The 14,276-nt window shown below is 46.3% G+C and overlaps 2 protein-coding genes across 5 annotated transcripts in view; one reads left to right on the top strand and one right to left on the bottom strand.

Moving 5' to 3' along the window:
* Positions 1-1,567: 1,567 nt before the first annotated feature.
* Positions 1,568-7,171, bottom strand: NUDT22 (nudix hydrolase 22). Of its 3 annotated transcripts, none has more exons than XM_083591712.1 (6): positions 6,990-7,171; positions 3,888-4,385; positions 3,423-3,533; positions 3,214-3,311; positions 2,470-2,563; positions 1,568-1,949 (listed from the first exon to the last, which is right to left on the bottom strand). In XM_083591712.1, the coding sequence occupies exons 2-6, from the start codon at positions 4,353-4,355 to the stop codon at positions 1,845-1,847; spliced, it is 876 nt and encodes a 291-aa protein (XP_083447838.1). In that variant the 5' UTR covers positions 4,356-4,385; positions 6,990-7,171; the 3' UTR covers positions 1,568-1,844. The 3 variants fall into 3 exon arrangements, with proteins under 3 accessions (XP_083447838.1, XP_083447840.1, XP_083447839.1); XM_083591714.1 differs by lacking the exon at positions 6,990-7,171 and adding an exon at positions 6,582-6,943; XM_083591713.1 differs by lacking the exon at positions 6,990-7,171 and adding an exon at positions 5,109-5,176.
* Positions 7,172-11,892: 4,721 nt separating this feature from the next.
* The window catches only part of DNAJC4 (DnaJ heat shock protein family (Hsp40) member C4), a 42,967-nt gene continuing 40,583 nt past the window's right edge, over positions 11,893-14,276 (top strand). The window contains exon 1 of one of the 2 annotated variants that reach the window (XM_083591710.1): positions 11,893-13,777. In XM_083591710.1, the coding sequence (XP_083447836.1) occupies positions 13,654-13,777 (124 nt within the window). In that variant the 5' untranslated portion in view covers positions 11,893-13,653. The remainder of the gene's footprint in view (positions 13,778-14,276) is intronic. The other variant, XM_083591711.1, reaches the window with a different exon arrangement.

Genomic DNA, 14,276 nt, shown 5'->3' with positions numbered 1-14,276 from the left:
TGTGAAGTTGTTCCTAATCTCACACCCTTTTGGAGTCTGATAGATTGGAGTTTTACATGGATTACAGGTTGCCAGCTTTTATTATTTGCCCGTGCACCTATGCTTTCAACCGCAGGTTGATCTGCTGGCGTTAGCAAGGTGTTAGCAAGCTAACCTTTCATGTCATTGGAGGGGGAATTCCCTCTCAATTCCTTTAGACCAGTGTTGGCCAAACTTGGGTCTCCAGCTGTTTTTGGACTACAACTCCCATCCCCCCTAGCTAACAGGACCAGTGGTCACGGATGATGGGAACTGTAGTCTCAAAACAGCTGGAGACCCAAGTTTGGCCAACACTGCTTTAGACAGATGAAGCAGCTGTTAAATGCGCAGGAGCAGGCTGGGCCACTTCCCCCTCAACAGTTGGCAACCCAGCATGGATTGAAGCCATGTCTGTTGTGTAATGGGGGCTGGGGAGGGATGTCCCCTGTATAAAGCAGAAATAGCCAAGTAAATGCAGCACCTGAGCACCTCGGGTCACAGCTCAGACACTAATCCGCTTCAGGCGGTGGGTGAAAGACTAGTGGGATTGGGGGGGGACCCGGATCCCCATTTGTTAATTGCCTCCAAGCTGCTAGTAATCCAGATAAGCAACGCTCTGGGGGAAGATCAGCTAAATCCCTGAAATGCAACTGCTCTCACGCCACCCTGCTCACCCTCCCGCAATTCCTCAGTCTTCTGAGGCTCTTGCACAACTCTGGAGACACTCCATAGCTGCAGGGTGCCCATGTGCAAATGTAGCACACAAACAGAGGGTCCGGCCTCACTGCCCCTTTTATTCCTGGGAGGAGGCAAGCTTTGTTCATTGAGCGGTTTGGGAGCCCTTCTCATCTTGGGCCCTTTTTACTGCAGTTCTTTGCACATTTGTGATTTGCATGTGCAAAAGAAACAGAAATTACTATGAAAATAGAAGCACAGTGCAGGAATCGCAGCTGAAGATTCCCTGACAGATGCCCATCCAGCCTCTGTTTAAAAGCCTCCCATGAGATTGCATGGTGAGTTTTACTGCAGTTCTGGTTTCTTGCTTTTCTTTTCTTTCTTTTTTTAGGTTGATGAACATTTTACAGTGACTCCTAATTTTAACTGTTTTTTCTCCTCTTAAAGACACTCCAGATGAAGCTCCGCTGGATCAGGCCAGTGGCCCATCTAGTCTAGCATACTATTCTCACAGTAGCCAGCCAGTTGCCTCTGGGAAGACGGCAAGCTGGAACCAAGCACAACAACAATTCTCTTTTCCAATGGTTTTCAGCAACTGGTACTTAGAGGCATTTGCTGTGCCCAACAGTGGAATGGAGTATCCTGGAAAGGGCATGGCTGAAAGACTGAGCACTCCACCCTGCAACATTGCTTGCAGAATTCACTTCTCTTGGCAAATAATTGTGCACCAGACCTCGATATATTGGGAAATCTGATATAGGGGAAAGAGGAACCTCTTAGTAACAGAGATGAGAAGAGGATATTGGAGGTGCAGAGAAAGGCCCAGTGCATGCTAGGAAACCTGAAATCACACCATGGGTGAGAAAACTAATAATTAAAAAATAATACTACTTCTTTATTGAGAAACAGGTTGCACAAACAGGCACAGCGACAGGGCTCACAAGGCGCTAAGGTGGGTCTCACCCAGTGCAGTTTCAAGGGAGGTTGGGGAGGTGAGAATAATCCCACTATCCATATCCATGGCATAATATTCCTGTTTTGCCAAAGGACTGCTGGTGATTTTGGGGTAACTGGATGATCTGTAAAGTAATTCTGAATAGTCCCTGAGAGAGTAGTTCACTTCCTCGAAGTACCTCTTCCCAATGGGCTCGTCATTGGCATGTGCCCATGACCCCTCTGTAGAGCTCTATGGCCCCTTTGGCTGATGGGCACAGTTCCTTCCAAAAGTCCCCACTCTGCTCCATTGTCAGGACATCCTGCACAGAGAAAAAGGCAGCCATGTATTAAAAGAAATGCAGAAAATGGGGTTGACACTTACACTCTTTGTCCTGTCTAGTTATTTTACTATATTGTGGGTGACAGGGTCACAGTGCCTTGGCATGCAAAAAGGGGGGTGATGACACGATGAACTTCATTTTAATGGTATTCTAATTAACTCTAAATTGAGTCCAGAGGAGGCATATGTTTCTTTAAAGGGGCCTTAGCACTTGCCAATGGGGAAACTAGGAGGTTCCTGTATGCTTAGATGGCTGGCTGTCCAATCTTACCAATATAAACTAGGAATTGGGACCCAAGAATTATGTGCATAATCAGAGTTCAAGGACAGCCAGGCAAAAAATACTCAAGGAGGGTGTGAAAGCAGGGCCGGTGAGGGGGTGTGGCTTGGGAAGAAGCCTAAGGGCCAGACAATGAGGCCTGGAGGGCCGTATTTGACACCCAGGTCTAAGGCTGCCCACCCTTGAGCTACACACTTTTGCCTCCAGCTCCAGCACTTACCTCTCTGTCAACAAAGATGATGCTGGTTGACTCTTGGGCCTCAGGGCCCCCGATAGCATAATGGTGCCTCACCTGCTCAGAGCTGAGACTGCACCTGAATTAATTAATGAATAGCAAAGTTGAGAAGAAAGCAACCAGTGAAGCTGAGGGTGGGCGTAGGGACTAGGAGCTGAAGACTTGGGGAGACTTTGGGCCTGGAGAAAGAGGTGTCCATGGCAGGGCCCACACTGTGGGGTAAAGGAGGCAGAAGCTGAGGCTGTACCCTGATGAGCTGAGCTGCAGGACAAAGAACGGATGAGTCTCTATTGGGTGGGGCTCAATAGAAGACAGTTTCTAATATTGAAGGGCAGGCTGTCTCCATACATATGTATATACCCATGCATTGTGATCTTCTACAGAGGGCCTTCTGTGGATGCCACCACCATCAAAGATGAGGCAGATGTATACCAGAGAGAGGGCCTTCTTAGTGGTGGCACCCCAGTTGTGGGACGCTAACTCCAGGGTGATTTGGCTGGCACAGCTACCTTATTCTCCTTTCAGAGCCTGGCAAAGATCTTTCTTTAGGGTTGTTTCCTACAGTGCTGCCTCATCAGCTCATGGAATCATTTTGATATAATGCATAAAACGAAAACATCCGTAAGCAGGAAAAAAAATCAATGCACTCTTCATAACTAACCACAGCTTGGTACCGGGATGATAGTGAAGAGGGAGGCCTACTTTTCAGATCAGGATTCAGCACATTACCTGATGTAGAATTCAGCACTGCAGCGGCCTGCGCTGGTCTCGTTCCGGGCTATTCCAAGCAACATTGGGCTGCTGAGGGTGGGCAGTGGAAGGTTCACCTGGGAAGGGAAGGGGGAAGCTGGTTCAGAGTCACTCTCAAAAGCTGGTTCAGAGACGAGGGGAGGGCAGCCTAGTCTTTGGCCGCTCCCCTTTCCCTGCCCTTTCCTCACCTCATCCTGGATCTCTCGCAGCACAGAACAGAACAACTCCTTGACCACAGATTCTCCTGGGAGGTCCTGGTGACGGACAGGCCCCTCCAAGGCAGCATCTCCCATGACAACCTGCAAAGCGAGGCACAGGAAGAAGAACACAGGCCCATTCAAGGAACACAGCTCCACTCTCTTTGGCCCAAATGGCTCTCCAGGGTTTCAGGCAAGGAGGCTCTCTGCCCTACCTGGAGATGCCAGGGATACAACCTGGGACCTTCTGCATGCAAAGCAGATGCTCTGCCTCCAAGCTAAGTGGCAGGAGAACTTCCAAGCTGTGGTCCACCTTAATTAAGGAGGTAGACTCACGGGAGCCCATGGGATAAGCTGCAAAGCTGATGCCTGTCCTATTGCTTCTTACAATATTGAAATTTGACCCATTTGTTAACAGCAACACCCCCAAGACATAAAACCAGGCACTCCATCAACCTGCGGTTCAGGGTGGCCTCCAGGAATGTCGATCTTCCCAGGCGCCTCCCCTACGCACTGACTCCGCCGCAAAAAGACAAACTTGTCATCTGCTGTGTGCAGCATGGCGCCCACCCCCAGGGGTTCGGCGAGGTAGGCCTGGCTGTTCCCCAAGTCCTCGCGCCCACGCTCCTGGAGCTGCCCGGCTGCGTCCGCCAAGTTGGTGCCCACAAAGTCCTTGTAGCAGGTGAGACCGAGGCAGAAGGTCAAGATGTCCCCCTCCAGCTGGATTGAGTGGAGACGGAATTTGGCTCCATCAAAGAGCCATGGGCTCTGCTGGCGACGTGCCACCCAAGCTGTCTCGATCCGGGCCCTGTCGCCAGGGAGTGGGCGACGGTCATACAGTGGGGAGAGCTCAGCTCGGACCTGAGCCTCTGTGATGCCCTTGGGAGATGGGCACTGGAAGAGGAGAGAGATATCAGGATCCATCTTCTGCCTGCTCTGTCCATCTAAGGGCACCTGGAAGATAAGAATAAAAGTTATCCACCCATATCCCCGGTCTCTTTGCCACAGTAGGATTGCTATTGTGGTTTTCTGGCTCTGCTCCTGTGCCTTTTGCAGCTGCCTGATGCACAGAAATCAGTAGGAAGTAAAAGTCCCAAGAGCAAGGTTGCCAACTTTTTGCATAGGCCCAGCTCTCCCGCCTCTATAAAGCAGCTCAACACACTTAAACTGTTAAATCATTTCCTGGTATGTCAGGCTGCTGTTAAAGGCACAGGAGCAGAGCCAATAAAAATCCTGACTCCTTTGTTTTAATATTCAGATCTGTGCAGCTTTCTCCCACCCCCGCAGAAGAAATTGTGCCAAGTCATAAAAAATAGCACCGATAGGAAGTAGTGACTATGGGTTAGAGCAAGGACCTCTTGGCTCCCTATTGCCCAGGAGGGTGTGACATGAAGTATGCACTTTGAAAAAAGCCTGCAGTTCTCACATGCAACCCTGACTCAGCTTTTGGCTTCTTTTGACTTTTGAGATTTGAACGCACTCGGAAACCTGGCACCCCAAGGGTTAACAAGGACCACAAAGATAAATCTAAATCAATGTCATCCTTATCCAAAAGGGAATTAGCATGCTCATTAAAAATACACTAGCAAGTGTTAATTGGCACAGACACTGAATTAACAATAAGCCAAGTCTGAAAGAGTTAGAAATCAATAAAAGAGTCGAAACAGAGGAACCTACATTATATTTGACTGAGTCAGGCTGTGCCTACACCATACATTTAAAGCACATGACTTCCCCAAAAGAATCCTGGGAATTGTGGCCTTTTTAAGGCTTGCTGGGAATTGTTACTCCATGAAGGAAAAATTACAGGGCCCAGAGGTCTTTCAGGAAAATAATGTGCTTTAAAGATACAGTGTGCACACAGCTGATTTAGTTATTGTAGAAAGGGTAAGGGTTAAGAAGGAAGGTGTGGGATTTTGGGTGATCATAGCTTGGCTTCACACTTCCAGAAGGTGTCCGATACACTTTAGTTTAATTTTAAATTTACAAGGAGTAAGAGAGAATGTACAACCAAGTATTTACAGTAAAAGAGCATCTATGAGGTGTTGAAGCTCAGCTTGCTGGGAAACACAGGCAGCTGCCTCATACCATGCCATTGGTCCATCTAGTTCAGTATTGTCTACACTGACTGGCAGTGGTTGTCCACGGTTTCAGATAGGGAAGACCCCAAGCCTTACTTGGAGAAGCTAGCATCTTCTGCATGCAGATCAAATGTTCTACCACTGACCTACGGCCCTTGAGTTACAATAATATAAACTGTTTTGTTTCCTCTGCGGGCCAGAACAAAACCTCCCTTCCCAGGTGCAGGCTACCAGTCTTATAGAATAAGCTGGACTTTAAGGGTACTTTGAAACAGACTTCCTCCCAAGCAGCATTCCCTCCATCAAGTCCATATGAAGGTTTAATCCCAGACGAACTGACAAGAAACCTTCCTCACAGTAACTGGACTACGAACTCTCCTTGAGCAGTTGGAATGGTCATAGATAGTTCATAATATCACAGCAACTCAGCCAATACAGATTAGAAGTCAAGCGTGTCTAGACTTCATAGAATCATAGAGCTGTAGAGTTTGAAAGGATGAAAAGCATAATTTAGTCCAATTCCTTGGAATGCAGGAATCAAGAATCCCTGATGGATGGCCATTCAACCTGTTTTAAAACCTCCGATGAATTAGTCCACCACCTTCTGAGGTCGTCTGTTCCACAGCTCTGTCTGCTTGTGTACTAATGGCTGCTACATGACATCAGAACCCCAGAGGTCCATCCAGCAGAGTGAAGCTTTCACATCTGAAAGACCACAGGTTCCCTATCCCAGATCTACCACCACAAGCTGGCTAGACATTTCTGAGAATCTCACAGCCTTGCCTGGTATAAAGTAATCAAAGGTAGACTATCTGTATACTCGGAAGCTCCATTTGAATATAATCATGCCTGCACTGTAATCTTGTCTGGATCTGTATGATTTTATTGCTCGTTTTCCCAACAAATACAAAACAATATCCCTTTCTTTCTGGTAGGCTGGGAGGAAGCAAGACAGGAACTGTTACTACCCAGGGGGGAACAGATGGGTTCGCTTGCCACTTTCCCCCCAGCTGTTGAAAGCGACGTGAAGCCAAGAGGGCTGAATTAGCACACCAATTAAAACACATGCCTGTTATGCTCCGGACGTCACAATGGAGCTCGCTTCGTATGCTTTATTGGTGTTATTTGTTAACCGTGTGCTTGCGTGCGCGCGCGCCTAGCCAAGACAATCAGCGTTTAATCTGCGCATTTGCTAACCGGGCACATTCCGGGTTGCCTAATTAAACTCGCCTATTATGCAAGTGACGGCGACGCCACGTCGGTTCGATCCGGATTAACCCTCGGTGCCCCGCGCCACCGGCAGGGGAGCCTGCGAACTACGCGCGCGCCCCGTTTGCAAGGTGCCCACGCGCGGTGCTGTGCGCCGGGCAGGCGTCTCGATTTCATTCTCCGCTGCGCTACAGCGAGATCGGAGAGGGGTGTGTGTGTCTGGAAAGGACCGAAATCGGGGGCCTAGCTAGCGAGCCAGGCTCCTTACCTCTCTGCCGCCGCCTCCCGGAAGGAAGTCTGCTTTTGCAAAGCCGGCGCTGCCTGCTGCTGTGTCTCTCCTCGGCTCCGGGCAGCTCCCGAACCGGTTGCTTTATCAGCCTGCCCCCTTGTCTGATGCCGACACGCTTCTTTTCCAGGATTAAGCTGCCGGAAAAATCAGTGAATCCAATCCTTATGCCTTTAACTTATTATTATTATTACTACTACGAGAGGAGTAATAATATTAGTAAGAACTCAGTCGCTAGAGCATGAGACACTTAATCTTAGGGTGGTGGGTTTGAGCCCCACGTTGGGCAAAATATCTTCATTTTAGGGGGTTGGACTAGATGACCCTGGGGTCCCTTCTAACTCCACAATTCTATGATTCTACTTATTAGCGCAGTGTTCCGGTTCAGGATGCCAATCTAAGCCAGCCATGCTTGTTTGGAAGGTATGCCATTCCATTCTCATCCTCTCACCCCCGCCCTGCATTTTGTGACCACTAAACATAATCCATTTACTGATTTTCCCATAGTGGGTATCTGGTTAGCTACTGCAAGAACAGGATGCTAGACTGAATGAGCCGCTGGCCTGATACAGCTCATGTTCAAATGTTCACTAGGGCCTACCGTGACATGTAAAAGCAAAGCAGGCTTTTTCCTACCTGGAAGAATTTTGCAATTAGAATGCGAACACATGTAGATTTAATCGATTGAAAACTCCTACATTTAACCAGCCAGGGGCTTATTGCTGTCCCCTTCCCCTGCTTTCAGATCAAGCGCCTTCCCTGTCCCCTGCCTCTGCAGAGCACAAATTGGTTTGCGCTAATCCCATTCTGACACCAGTGTGTAATAAACGCGAGCGAGCTGATTGACAGCCTCCATGAGCTGGGGAGCTGCTGGTTATGTCACAATTTAATACGGGAGAAGAAAATTGCCGAATGAAGAGTTTCATTTGGGATTGAGACGGAGAGAAGAAAAAGAGACTGATGAATCTGATTAGGATCCTGACAGCAGTAACAAGGAAGATAGATGAAACCGTCGAAATAGATAAAGGAAGAAATCCTTTGAGGCAAAAACACCAGAGGAGCTGGCCCATTGCCACCTTGCGACTAAAGTGTGTATATGAGAGTTTTATCCTTTTATGGGGGCTTGTTGCTCTGTGCCACTAAAGTACACCCTTCCCTGCTTTCTTTTATTGCTGTATGCTCCGGAACAATAGCTGTCCTTATAAATGCTAGTTCCTAATGTATTTTGTCACTCTGAAAATGATAGAAGGATCTGCCAACTTTGAGTTTCTCAGTTTTTCATTTTCCCATCTTAAATGAAGTTCACATTTCTACAACAATTTGTGATTTAAAAAAATAAATCCTCATGAAACTTTGTCACCATTCTATTGAGAGTTTCTCCTAATAAACACATTTTTGTATGCTTTTTTTTTTTACTGATGGGCACATTTTTGCAATTGATTCCCTCTTAATGCCTTTTTGTATGCTATTTTAACTAATACAGCCATTTCCCCTAATGCAGTATATCTTACTTTTTGTAAACATGGTTTGGAGAACTGTATCTCAAAATTCATATAAGTTCAAATTTTGAAGGGTGGTTGTGTTTTGCTTCACATGCTGTTTCAGAAAATGCAAATTAGATAGATTATTTGCCTTTAAATGAGAACTGAATGAAATTCCTCTCTCATTCCTAAGTGTGACCAAACACAGCAACAGACAGCCCATGACAAGCCATGATTCCTGATGTGTGTCCAATGGTTATAGCAGGGAATGCTGAAAAGCCTGTCTCCCCCTAGCTCCTTACCATTCACAGTCTCACAGAAAGGCATTTTGATGGTTTGGCGTGTGTGGAAATTAACATAACTTTCCAGCCCCCATTTCGTTTGTGCTAAATATCTGCACGCCCCCTCTGGCAATAGCTTCATTCAGTAAGAGCTTTGACCCCCAAGAGGATATGTGTAATCTGATTTGTAATTGGCACTAATTAATTTTAATCTCAGTGGGAACACTTCACGGGGGGTGGGGCTGATAATAACTGGGGGAGGGAAAGGAAAGGTATACATTCAGTTCCTTGCTGTATCCATAAAGGACGCTGGTGTATTTATAGGCCAAAACTGGAGCGGCCAATTTTTCATTCTGCCCCTGCTCTTCTGCCATTTCAGTCTGCAGACAGTTATTTGGGAAATAATCTTGGGGAAACTTCTCAGTGCTGTGGGAAAAGATTCAACTGATTATTCTGTAGCGCAAAACTGACTAGCAACAGGCCGGGCATTTCCCTCCCTGCTCAGTTGGCAACCTTAAGGCCAACTAGATTGTGCCCTGGAATTGCCTTTAAATGGATGCAGCATTTTATGCAGACTAATCTTTTCAAGGCAACTGACACAACAATGCGTCCCACAGCAATGAATCCTGCCAGAAGAAAATAAAATAAACATAACAACCCTATTGCACTGAACTCCCTATATCCCACTTCCTTGCTCATCCCAGCTTGATGGAAGCAGAATGGGACTCTGTAAAAAGCCAAAAGCTGGAGGAGGGTGCCAACTTTTGAACCATGTTTTGTCCAGAGCGCAGATTTTGGGCACTACTAAATGCTCCACCAGGAAGGTAAACGGCATTTCTATGCGCTGCTCTGGTTCACCAGAAGCGGCTTAGTCATGCTGGCCACATGACCTGGAAGCTGTACGCCGGCTCCCTCAGTCAATAAAGTGAGATGAGCGCCGCAACCCCAGAGTTGGTCACAACTGGACCTAATGGTCAGGGGTCCCTTTACCTTTACCTTTAAATGCAGTGGAGACTGCTCTGTTAAGATAAATGGAGCTCTGCCTACCAACTTCAGTCGGTGAACTAATATCAGTGTACTGGAAGAAGCAAAGATCACCAGTGTTGAAGCAATGATTCTTCAACATCAACTTCGTTGGACTGGTCATGTTGTGCGGATGCCTGATGATCATCTTCCAAAGCAACTACTCTATTCCGAACTTAAAAATGGAAAGCATAATGCTGGTGGTCAACAAAAGAGGTTTAAAGACTGTCTCAAGGCAAATCTAAAAAAATGTAGTATAAACACTGACAACTGGGAAACACTGGCCTGCAAGCGCTCCAGTTGGAGAACAGCCTTTACCAAAGGTTTCGAAGGCTTTGAAGACACTCGAACTCCGGACGCAAGGTAGAAACGTGCTAAGAGAAAGGCATGCTTGGCAAATCCACACTGTGATCAACTACTGCCCGGAAACCAATGTCCCCACTGTGGAAGGATGTGTGGATCCAGAATTGGCCTCCACAGTCACTTACTGTTAAAGCCGTGTTTAAGGAAGACAATCTTACTCAGCAACGAGTGATCGCCAAAGAAATAAGAAGAAGCCCTCAGGCATCCCCCCCAACTCTACCTGCCTGTCTTATTTGCAACTGGTCCAGAGGCTGACCCTGCCTGCCAGCTTCCTGCACCTGCATCTCTGTGTTGTCCCTTGCAGAACAAAACTGGAATTAGTTGGCTCAGCCTATTATTGGTTCTTGATCCACTTACTGTGAGGACTCCCTACCTTCCCCTCTATAAATTCCAATGGGCACCAGCCACCACTAGTTAAATGACAGCAAATTTTCAGTTAAATTCATTTACATTTGAAACTGGGTTGTTGTTCCATTGTATTGTGTGTGCCATGGAGTCTCTTTTATTATCTTTCTAAAACATCCTGCTAAGCCTGAGACATTCCCTGCCTGATTAACAGCTAAAGCAAATTAAATTTTATTGATTCATTCATCAACGTGAATACAAAGCAAGGTAGATGTGGGATAATCAGCCTCATATAACCATCATGCTTAGGTCTAATTAATACCAGGCTTAGCTCACCTTGAGTGGGAACAGGTAATCAAGTCTTTGCTCTCCTTCCAGTCTGCCTGAGAAATTTGGCACGTGAAGGGGTTTTGAGTTGGCTGCTGCAGCTCAGACTGCATGGCTCTTACAAGTCGTTGTTGAGTTCCTATACCAATAATTTAGGAACTTCCACCACTGTAACTAAGCCAAGTTGTACTGCCTGTGTTTTCTGACTGATGTATGGAAAAGCACATGAACCTGACCTTTGGCATGTTTGTAAAGAAACAATTTTTAACTTACCAACCTTGTCTTTTTCTATGTTGGGGGAAGAGTGGACTACTTTGGACTGTTATAAAGGTCTAACAGCCTATATTTCTATGTTTTACTTTGCTGCATGTTTTGTGGTTTTAAATCTCTGCTGGTGTTCTCTCACCAAAGAGTACTTGCCCCAATCTTGGATCCTGGCATCCAGGGATTCTCCTTTTATATGACTAATTTTTCCTTGCCGACCAGCACTAAAGACCTAAAGGTATTTTGCCTCAAACCTCTGCTTCTGGGGTGGCTGGTCCTTTTTCCAGATACTCCATGGAAAAATCAACACAATCTAAAAAATGCAGACTACAGAAGTTTATCTAATCCCAAAGGCAGTTTTTATACTTTATTTATTTGCTACACAAAGCTGACATCTGCTGTCTGCTGTCCCAAAGTTGTTTCAGTTGTTTGCGTTCATCTAGAAATCGAGAAATTTTAAGGGTTGTGTCCAAGTAACTCCAACTTAGAGTAGACCCACCAAAATAAACTGGTAACTTTCATTTCTCTCAAGCCTGGCTGTGAAATAGATAACAGAACACAATGAAGGCCACAAAGTAGATAAATAAGAGGAGTGTCTGTCCGAAAAGGAAATGAGAGAAATGTTTCCGGGCTTCTTTCTTGAAGTATTTCTCCAGTTATGTCAGCATAAATGGAAACCAAACACAGCCTAGCTGGATTCAAGATGGTGTCTGTCATGGTAAAAGTCTTGCTTGCTTTTTAATTTATTGCCTGCTGGGGAAACATCTGGCTTCATGACACAAATACTCTACAGGGGATTTTTCTACCTAAAGGGTTGAAAAACACACCGCACATATTTCAGTTATGAGGTTTGCTCCCATACAATGGCCACCAACACAGATGGCTTTAAAAGAGGAATAGACAGATCAACGGAGGGGAAGGTTATCAATGGTTACTAGCCATGGTGGTTATGTTCTGCCTCCATTATTGGAGGCAATATGCCTCTGAATACCAGTTGTTAGGGAGCTGCAAGTTTGGAGAGTCCTGTTGTATTCAGGTCCTGCTTGTGGGCTTCCCATTGGGGCATTTGGCTTTGCCAGTGTGAGAACAGGATGCAGCTAGGCTCTTCTTATGTTCTGTGGGTCGTGTATGCAGCTTGTCTCCGTTTATGCTTATGCACTTGCAAATAAACCAAATATTAGAAAAACACCATTAAGTCTCTTGTCTTCCTTTTTCCTTCAAATAAAACTGAATCTCCAAGTTGTACAGCCTCTTGAACATCTCACCATTCCGTCTCTCTCTATACCGTAACCTCACCTTGACACCATGTGGGGGTCTTGCCCCTCATGACAGTCCCTTCTCCCTTGGCAACAGCATCCCCCTTCTGACACATCCACTAAGCAGCCCTGACTGGAGCCATTGTAGGGGGAACCCCAGGCAAGAGAAAAGGGACCATTATCCCTCCCCTCCCCTGCCCCAGTGAAAGGGTGAAGTCACTGTAGCAATTTTGACAAAAGTGGGTTTTGTTGGCAAGAGCCCCTCCTGCACCCTCTTCCCTTGGCTGTTGGCACCATTCCCACAACCTTTGTGATGGAGGGCTTGTGATCTGTCCCCAGCCTTCATTTAGAGACAGCACTGCTTGCTGTGGATCTCCTTTTCAAGTCAAGGCAGGCAGGTTTGGCTGAGGCCCTGGCATTTCCTGCCCTTTAAACCCCCTGGATTTAGCTTGTATTTCAGTTGCATTAAAAAAAAAAAGCAAAGCAGTATTAGCATAGTCTGCGTCAGTAGCTGTTGACCTGTCTGGATCAGAGGCTGTGTGTTGACCTCAGACATTTGTGGGCTACTATCAGGAAAACAATGTTCAATGCAAACAAGTTGTGGACAGCAGTTCTTTTGGAGGAGAGAGAGCCACTTGATGCCACAGACCTCTGGTGGCCAACATTTGAACTGGCCCCTAATCCTTAAGCAATCAGTAGTGAAGACTGGTTACCAAAAGGCCCTATCATGTCATAGAGACTCTGCCCAGTCTCTAAGATGTGGGTGGGGAACCTATCTATCTGGTCTCAGTGAATCCCTTTCCCCTTCCTTCTAGTGGATTAAAAACACGTAATCATGCCCATGGAAGCGCCTCACAACTGTTTTCAGGAGCAACTCCCACAAACATGAAGAAGAAAAACAATTTTAACATATTAACTATTAACTGTGATGGACACATATACGTGATGCATGTCAAGTTTTCCTTTCTCCACTGCAAACTGAAACCCAGGTTCCCCGTGATAGTAAGGAGATCTGCCCAATTTTTCCATCTCACATGACACGCCTGTTGTAAAAGACAGCGCACGCAATGTATACAACTGCTAACGCAACCATTGGGCAAATTTATGTATTTTCATATTTATATATTCCAGTAAAAGGAACTACAGTATACAAATGCAATCAGTTTATATTGCGGCTGCGGTTGCACCTGTGCGTAAGCCCCATTGCATTCAATGGGAATTGCTTTTAATGTTAACCAACGGTTTTAGGTTAAAAGTCAACTTGACTCCTAACTAGGTTAGCCCAAGGTGATTGGGAGGTGCCCGGATGTCGCTCCACCCCTCCTCCGTTTTCGAAAGGGGCGGGCCCAAAAGCAGCCGGCGAGTTGGAAGAGGCGGTGGCGGCATCAAAATGGCGGTCGCGACCCGAGGGCTGACTGTGAGTTTCTATGGTAACCGCCGTGTCCCCACCATTACCACTCCCCCTTTCCTCCTTGCGTTATCCTTCCTTCCCCCCTCGGCCTTGGGTGGCCGGTATTGATTTAACTGTTCGTTTAATAGCAGCGCGCCTTCCGTTTCCATACTGTTCAAAACTATTGGTCCTTCAAACCCCGCTCCTTGCAACAGTATCTGCCTTGTTCATTATCTGTTGGTTTTGACGTTAGTGCCCTCCCGTTTCCTACCCCGGGAAAAATCTGCCAGCATTTGTATGGTTCCGCCCTTCTGATTTTGGGCACCCCCATCCGATTAATTATGGGGTGATCATATTGAGATGCTAATGATTTTCGTGCAAATAGCCAGTCTATAAATACCAGTATTACAGATTTATGTTATACATAACTATAATGGTAACGTTTATTGAATACATGGGAAATAATTGTGTACAGCTGAAAACGCTGGCAGCATTAAGATAAATTCAACAGTGTAAATAAGTTTTGATGGATGCAGTAA

This window comes from Podarcis filfolensis (genome assembly GCF_964270895.1).
Source record: "Podarcis filfolensis genome assembly, chromosome: 16".
Taxonomy (NCBI): Eukaryota; Metazoa; Chordata; class Lepidosauria; order Squamata; family Lacertidae; genus Podarcis; species Podarcis filfolensis.
This window is presented reverse-complemented; position numbering and strand designations above follow the sequence as displayed.